The sequence below is a fragment of the Drosophila miranda genome, assembly GCF_003369915.1.
Source record: "Drosophila miranda strain MSH22 chromosome Y unlocalized genomic scaffold, D.miranda_PacBio2.1 Contig_Y3_pilon, whole genome shotgun sequence".
In the NCBI taxonomy this organism is placed as follows: Eukaryota; Metazoa; Arthropoda; class Insecta; order Diptera; family Drosophilidae; genus Drosophila; species Drosophila miranda.
This window is the reverse complement of record NW_022881625.1, coordinates 5,183,939-5,192,094: the sequence shown is the minus strand read 5'-3', so window position 1 is coordinate 5,192,094 and position 8,156 is coordinate 5,183,939. Positions and strand designations below refer to the sequence as shown.

General features: G+C 42.8%; 1 protein-coding gene across 4 annotated transcripts; it reads left to right on the top strand.

Annotated features, from left to right (window-relative positions):
- Nucleotides 1-489: 489 nt before the first annotated feature.
- LOC117194332 lies at nt 490-2,217 on the top strand. Of its 4 annotated transcripts, XM_033398900.1 has the most exons (5): nt 578-858; nt 944-947; nt 1,453-1,826; nt 1,880-2,049; nt 2,130-2,217. In XM_033398900.1, exons 1-5 carry the CDS (start codon nt 598-600, stop codon nt 2,194-2,196), a joined length of 876 nt encoding a protein of 291 aa, XP_033254791.1. In that variant the 5' UTR covers nt 578-597; the 3' UTR covers nt 2,197-2,217. The 4 variants fall into 4 exon arrangements, with proteins under 4 accessions (XP_033254793.1, XP_033254791.1, XP_033254792.1 ...); XM_033398902.1 differs by lacking the exons at nt 578-858; nt 944-947 and adding an exon at nt 490-504 and having other exon boundaries at nt 1,449-1,826; XM_033398901.1 differs by lacking the exon at nt 944-947 and having other exon boundaries at nt 1,449-1,826; nt 1,892-2,049.
- Nucleotides 2,218-8,156: the final 5,939 nt, after the last annotated feature.

The following is an 8,156-nucleotide window of genomic DNA, read 5'->3' as shown; positions in this document are numbered from 1 at the left end:
TGAAGTTACTTTGGGCCAGGCTTGTGGATAGATCAGCGTCAGTGCGGCGCCTTAATGCAAGTCTGTGAACGAATTGTATTTGGTAAATTTTCTTTACAGGAATCCGAAAGGATCGAACAAGGTGAAAATGAGCAGTGTACGAATTAAACATTTTACCATTTAACCATTTGGTAATTTGGTAAACCATTTTTTTGTGAAGCTCAAGACTCAAGCCACGGAGTACCATTAATAATACGGAAATGTACAGTAATTAGTATCTGATCTACATCCATACAACATTGAAATGCAGCCCTGAATATCGCTCCGATTATAATCGGAGGTTTGAGCAGGCGACGACTTTCAGTGTGAAAATCCGAACAGTCATCCTTTCGAAAATTTTGCCAGCGAGGGGAGATCATGTAAAGTGGAAAATTAAATATAAAAATTAAAATTCCTCTCAGAGTCGTAGTGAGAAGTGTCGAACAAAATATTCTAAAACTGTATTTAGCACGCGCGTGTTCTCAAGTAAGCTCACACATATTTAAAGTGAAAAGCGCCGGTTTTGTGAACTCACTTGACGAAAAGAAAGAGCGAGAAGAAAAAAGTTGCCAAATCAAAATGGTCACCGAGCCGAAGTCCGTTGAGCCCAAGGTCAGCACCAAGGAGGCGCAGTGCCAGTCATCGGACTGCGAGACTTCCCAGCAGGAGCCGGTCTCGCAAGTAAGCAGCACGAAGGGCGCCCGTGTGGGGATCTTCAATGCCGAGGACTTCTTGTCGCGTGCTCAGATGAACGACAAAATCAACAACATCTTGTGCTCGCCCACCAAGCCGCCCAACGGGGTGCGCCAGCGCTCCGTCTACACCAACAACCCATCGCCGGTAAGTGAAATTCCAAGCAATAACGTGAAAGTTTCTTCATTTTTCAGACATTTTGTTTTACAAAACTGCCGCATCATCGCGCTAGCAGGGTATCAACAGCGAGTTAACAGCCGCCGCAGTCTTAACAGCTCGGCAACAGCAGCATTGCCACATCACCTCATTGGAAATCCTGTTATTTCAGACCTTCTTATTTTCCGTCTCGCTCTTTTCCACCATTGCTCTCTTACTTTCCGACTTTAATATTCGAATTTTCCTTCTCTATTCCCCCCTCTTCTCTTCTCTTCTCTTCTAATACTATTCAAAATAGTTTGGTTAATTACTATAAAAATCAAATGCAAATTGGGAAAAACGCACACACGTATGTAAATACATATATGTATGTATGTATGTATATGCATGCGTTAACAGAATGTTAGCAACAGTTGCAAAGTCATTCGATTTCTGAGCTGCTGACACTTTCTCTCGTATCTGTCGTTTTCTCTCCTGCCGGTATTCAATTATTTTCTGGCACTTTCACTTCCTCACCTCTTCATTTCCTTCCGGATCTAACTTCCGCTACTACCTCTCGCCTTCTCATCCCCCTCCCTTGGCAAGCAAGCTTGCGTGTCGGCATGACTGGGGGGCAGCTGTCCCAACGCATGAGCAACATCTCGCTGTCCTCCGGCACGGACTCCGTGGGCCACATGGATCGCGGCAGCAGCTCCAGTCTCGCTAGCAGCGCCACCGTTGGCACCAACACCATCACCAGCGGCATTTCCAAGGAGTGCGCCAATTACCCCGTCGGCAGTCAGTCGGCCCGTCCATACGTCCAACTGCCGGGCATACACATTTCCAACCCTCCCCAGTTCGGGCCAGGGAATATGCAGGAAATAGACGCTGGCAAAATGGCGCACAACGGCAAGGCACTCACAGGGCGCTACAATGCCACGCCCACCTATGGCTTCGACAACGAGCAGAACTACTGCCTGGTAAGGGGCTCTTGCATATCTGTAAATCTAGCCGATTCTATGCTCAATCTCAGAATTCCCAACAGTTGCCGTCTCCAATGCCCCCTCCACCATACGCCTTGGCACGCGTGAACAGCACACGCAACTTCGAGCTCGAGAACCACACACCGCCGGCATGTCCCGGCTCTGGACCCATTGACATGACGAACGGCACCATCCAGTTGCTCCTCCGCGATGGCGTGCGGTGAGTGTGGACGCCTCCAGCCCCTTGGCTCTTCTTTGAGAACGACCCCTAATGTTAATACCTTTCTTTGCATGGGGCAGCATTGACAAGCACACTTTAGGGACCTTGACGTGGAGAGAGGGATTCAGTTATGATCCCGGAATTTAGAAATATCAAAATCAATTTGGGAAATAAGTTAGAAAGCAAATATGTTCGTAAAAAACCAGCACCACACCACACCACACACACACACCTCAGCGAAGGAACTCAGCCCAGTCCTATCTGGGTTCCGATTGCTCGACATGGGCGCAACACAACCACACCACCAACCCCCAGGGAATACTAGTTGTCTTTCGTTTACCATTGCCTACATATATATCATGCCGTATATATGCGTGTATTACTAGTTGTTATTGCAAATCGGGAGCGCTTTCCTGCTTCCCCAAATCAGTTGGCCAAATCAGACCGATCTCAAGCTGAAGCGGAACCAATCAGAGCCGAATCGCATCGAACAGGGCCGTGCCAGCGTTTGGTGTTCAAAAAAAGAAGCATAGTTTTTCTACTCGTTTCCATTTCGGCTTTTTCAGTTCTTCTAAATTGTTTCTTTTACGCAGTTCAGTTCTAAATTTTGGTTGATAGACTTTAAAAATGGCAAAACTCAAGAAAAACGAGGGGGAACGTTGTGAGTTGCTGCGGACACCGCAACTCTACGGTTATACCCGATACTAAGTTAGTATGGCTTTCCTCCGGCAGACGCCGCTAATATTAAACGACACGACAAAGAGGGCGTGCGAGAGAGACAGAAAATCAGTCTGAGCGTGACGTCGGGCGCTCCGTAGCCACTGCAAATTGATTTGTTCCTTTTGGCTATAAAAATTATCTGATCTGATCCAGATTCAGCAACCTGATAGATATGATCATTATCTATGATTCTGCGTTTTTAGTTTTCTCGTATCTCCAAAATTGTGGATGCCACAGATTTTCGTCTTTTGGGGGCGGAAGGTGGTGCTGCGAAATTAAGAGATATACGTGTTATAGTGAAATCTAACAGGAGTGCGGATACCAAATTTGGTTACTCTAGCCTTAATAGTCTCTGAGATTTTTGATGATCCCCAGATTTTCATCCTTTGCGGTGGCGGAAGGGGGTGTGGCGAAATTTTGAAACAAACTCGTCTCGGTTCTATATCTTAGGAGTGTGGATACCAAATTTGGTTGCTCTAGCTTTTATAGTCTCTGAGATCTAGGCGCTAATGTTTTACTCTAAGCAAAGCCGCCTATGCTACGTGTGTGTTAGAGAGAGACAGGGCGAGAAAAAAATTAAATTGTTTTCTTGATGCTGGCTATAATAATAATACGATCCAATTCAGATTCTGCAGTCTAAAAGATATAGTCATTCTCTACGATTCTGCGTTTTTGGTTTTCTCATATCTTTAAAATTGTGGATGCCACAGATTTTCGTCTTTTGTGGGGGCGGAAGTGGGCGGGCGAAGTTTTGAAATATTTTTGTGGTGACATATCACAGAAGTCTGGATCCAAAACATCGTTGCTATAGCTCTTATAGTCTTTGAGCACTAGGCGCTGAAGGGGACGGACAGACGGACGGACGGACGGACGGACAGACGGACAGACAGACATTGCTCAATCGACTCGGCTTTTGATGCTGATCAAGAATATATATACTTTATGGGGTCGGAAACGATTCCTTCTGGACGTTACACACATCCACTTTTACCACAAATCTAATATACGCCAATACTCATTTTGTGTATCGGGTATAATAATGCCATAAATTGGATAAACAATCCAAGCACAGTTTGCCAAAAAACAGACTTTATGGACAAGCAATTTAGTTTAGTGTTAACTCTGCTCTCCGCCTCCCACGCAGCTAGAGGGTCTCTCGATCTGATCACATCACGTTTTCGGGAAGGGTATGGTAAAATATCATGTGAGAATGTTATAGCAGTGTAAGACAGTACGTATATAGTATAAATTATTGACAGACGATCGGAGAAACGCGGCTGATCCTGTGCAGCTGGACATATACTTATTCAGTTTATCGCGTTAAAAACTTTACATTAATCACGTCTGTCCCCCTTCTACTTACTCTTTCCGAAGTGTTGTCATTTGCTGATTTCACTTTTGCAGCTGCACCAACACAAAGAACTTTAGTAGAGGATTCGGTGTGCAACTCAGAGCCAATTTTGTTGGGCAATTTCCTAGGCTCCAGCTCTCTCAGTCTCCAAATTCCAGATGTTCCCACAGACAGAAAGAAGAACAGGGCTGAAAGGTTTATAAATATAAATTCACTCAAAGAAAAAATGAGAAGTCGAAACAGTTTTCGACTGTTTTCGCGAATGAAGATAATCTCATTATTATTTTTCTTTTAAAACTAGTAATAATGTCGCTGGACTCCCTTTCCTTTGTGACACACTTTATTCTCAAATTCCAGAGTGATACGAGTACTTTTTTTTTAACAGTGTTATAGTATATACATATGTGAGCTCCAAGAGAAGGGGGAATAAAATGCCACTCCAGACTCGTATACTCTGTGATTTCGACTGGTTTCCGTAGATGAAGCAAATGTTTAAGAGTTTAAGGGCAATTTGTGTTTTCCGAACCTTTTCGCAATAAGTATAGACTACATCAATATTTCTGAAAGTAGTGCTCTTAATTGCTAGGGTCAGATGCGACTGAGAGAGGAGTTGCTCACTTTTGAAATCGTTTGCTGTTAAGTTTTCTGTTAATTATTGTGATATTACGCCATTCTGTCAACCGATGTATTAGTAAGACTTTGGGTCGAGCTTCAGCTTGGACAAACAATGAAGTTGTTTGTCAATTGCTTGGGCATATATTCGTACTCAGGTGGAAAAACAAATACCAGACTGGGGAAGAGGTTAAGATGGGAGACAAGAAAATATCAAATAAAGGGCCAATTAAGGAAGGTGATTGTGCGATTCTGTTTATCTTATCAACGACAAATTTTGACCCCAGGGGCGTCGTTTACAATCCTCAATTTTTTTGCATACTAAAGCAACATTAGCCGAAGAGCTACCTACAAAAGAGAAGACGATGTTTCCTGATTCCCAATTCGTGGGCTATTGATAAACAATCAGTGGGGGAATATTCAAATTAGCCAGGTCTCATGTGTGATTAGCCGATTTCTCACACATTTCAAGCATCAAAGCAGACAGCAGACAGAACGGAACAGAACAGAACAGAACACAACAGAGCGGAGAAGACGTTGAGCTGACGGCTGGAGGGATCAGATCCCACAGAAGAAGCCGCCTTGAAATTTACGAAAAGAGCCGCCTATAAATCGCAAGATTTCAGCACTGCCCAGGGCTTTATCTAAAGCTCCATTCGGAACAGTATTCAAAGCATAAAGCGTAACCAATTGATGGGTAATTGATATTGATGTGTCGATTATTTTATGATTATTCTTTATGATCGTTAAATTTTGATATACCAAAAGGCGAGCGAGATCGAACACCAAACTTGATTCAAATTTGTAGATCACTTTGAACAATCAAGCCACTCCCTGAGTACTTCTCAGGCCTTGTCTTACCTTGTCTTCAGTTTGATTGTTATAATTTAATAACTACACGGGAGGGAAAATTAAGTCTGTAGTTCGGGTACCACAAAAACCACTTAAAGACGCTGTCTTTAATTGCCACCAAAACGAAGATTTGGTTTTTGTTTTTCGAGAAACCTGTGGGGTAGCTTTCGGCTGCGGATGTGGCTGTGACTGTGGCTCTGCCTCCAGCTTCTGGCCAGCTCCATGGACAGACAGTCATTTGTGTGAAAATCATCGTAGCATGAAGCGTTGTCAAATACCGTTTGTTGCGGGGGTCGGTCCACTCTCATGCTTTTGTTTCGGCCATTTCAAGGTCTGTACAGAAACCGTCTGTTGGGTCAGACCTCCCTCCATTGACCAGAGCAGAGCTCTAACAATGCGGGTTCTGGCATCATTTTCATAGAAACGGCATTAGAAGTTACTCATACGCTGCGTGGGTTGTATAAGATTAACGAAAGCCCACACAGACATAGCTCATCCTCCCCATTCTCACTTGACTCTTTGCAGACAGCAGAATGAGCTCTAACAACTGCGGTTTCATCGATCCGCAGGGCCAGTTGTAGTAGCCAGCACAAAATATAGGGAATTGGTTATCTTCTTTCGTCTCGTGAGACCCCCTAGTGATATTTCGAACGATCAAGCTTTAGCCGCTCTTAAGGTTGGATCAAAGCCTTAGCCGCTCTTAAGTCCGAACGCCCACGAACACATACAAGCGACGGACAGTGGGAAGCATAGACGGCAATCGTACGATTGCACAGTTAAGCTATGCTGTGCATTAGACGATCGTTTTATGCTGCTGCGAATGTTCTGGATCATACGATTGCACAGTTAGTAAAAAGCTCAAAAGCTCTGCTGCACTGGCTACTCAGTCCATCGTCTATTACTGCTTTGAACAATATAAGAAAGTTGATCGATCTGTAAAGACGTGATAATTTCCGAGTGCGAGCAACATACATATTGCACACACATATATATAGTGCTATCCGGAAAATATATATATTTCCACAAATATATGCTGGAAGCATATAGTTACAAGTGCCGTACAGTTCAGTGGTCAGTGAATGACAAGAATTTAGTGCAGATATATTTGGGAAAAGAGGTATGTTTTCATATTAGTGCCGTGCACGTGCTGACATAACCTATGTTGCAGGGAGGTGTACCTAAGCTGCCCCATCGCGGTATAGTCTCGAGAAGACTACCCTGGGAGCTGGCTTAGGCGAACAGTTGTCGAGGTTTCTCCAACTCCATCCATAATTCATCTTTCCTGGACCTTATATTGCCACCAAGTCGGAATCTCCAAAGATCCAAGTGGAACAGATCAGCCTTAATCGCCAAGAATATTTAGTGCTGCTCAGACATAAATAACTAAATACAAGCTTGGCGGAAGATTCGTCAGTACGGCCCGGAACCATATACATCGCACCTGTTGACCTCTAACCAACTTCAGGCGGTCAACAGTCTACAAAGCAGCAGCACAGGATCGAGTTTTGTCCAATTTACATTTAATTCATTATCAAGTTCCAACGCATAAACATCAGCAGTTTAACGTAATGTAACTGAAACTTTATTAACACCCCTCTTTGATGTTACGCGCGTACATACCTACATACATATGTGCATATGCACACTAAATTGTCTTCGTTTGCTACCTTTTGGTTCAATTTTCGCGATAGAGCATAACAATTAAATTTCTGTCTGTATTATGAAAACCAAAACAACTGACTGATGACTATGCGACGGTGTTTGTAGCGTAATTGTATTGTATGCATTATATATTTATGATTTCCATATTTTAAACAGCTGCGGTCAACATCTACGACATCATTGGGCCCAACGATCAGCGTAAGACAATAACGCCGGAGTGAGTAATTATGTACAGCAAAAAGTAGTTTGGTCAAAAGAGCCTATTAACTTGAAAGTGTAGATATGCATACAGTGTATAATGATTCAAACCCGTCTGCTCAGTGTGTATAATGCACCCCAGTCTGATCTAGCTTTTGTTTACGATTTCGATTCTTATTCTCTCGTTTATATATATATATATATCTATACCCTAATGTTTTTCATGCTTTAAAATAATGAATTTATAACTAAACTTATATGATAATTAGGATTAAGGAAATATTACCACAAATTAGAAGCTAAGTCAATTGTTGTGTTTCTACAACTGCAACGTAATGAATATTGAAATTGAAGTCTCACATTATATTAAAATATGAATCTTTTTGGATTGAAATGAATCTTTAAAATCATAAAAATGGCCTGTCGAGTATCCGTGCCAGGATCTTATAAAATGTGGTAAACCTTAGTAAAGGATTGATCAAGGGACAATGCAAGAACTCGAACGCAATGTCATGGTAGGGAGGGTACAGAAGAGAGGGACAATCAACACCTAGGTTCTCTCTAAATAGAAATGGTTCAGTAGGGCTTTTTTTTTGGCGTGTCGGCGCTATCAGTATTTAAGTTTCCTTTGTTTTATATAATCACTTATAGTTCCCGTAAAGTGCACTAATTAAATGTAGTGGAGTACGATAGTACAATTAGGCGAGGAAGA

What these genes read in the sequence shown, in the direction of transcription:
- LOC117194332 (XM_033398903.1), top strand. Translation starts at nt 598, where the DNA reads ATGGTCACCGAGCCGAAGTCCGTTGAGCCCAAGGTCAGCACCAAGGAG. An exon ending in ACACCAACAACCCATCGCCG is followed by an intron (nt 859 to 1,448) that starts GTAAGTGAAATT and finishes CCCCTCCCTTGG; the next exon opens with CAAGCAAGCTTGCGTGTCGG. An exon ending in CTCCTCCGCGATGGCGTGCG is followed by an intron (nt 2,050 to 2,129) that starts GTGAGTGTGGAC and finishes TGCATGGGGCAG; the next exon opens with CATTGACAAGCACACTTTAG.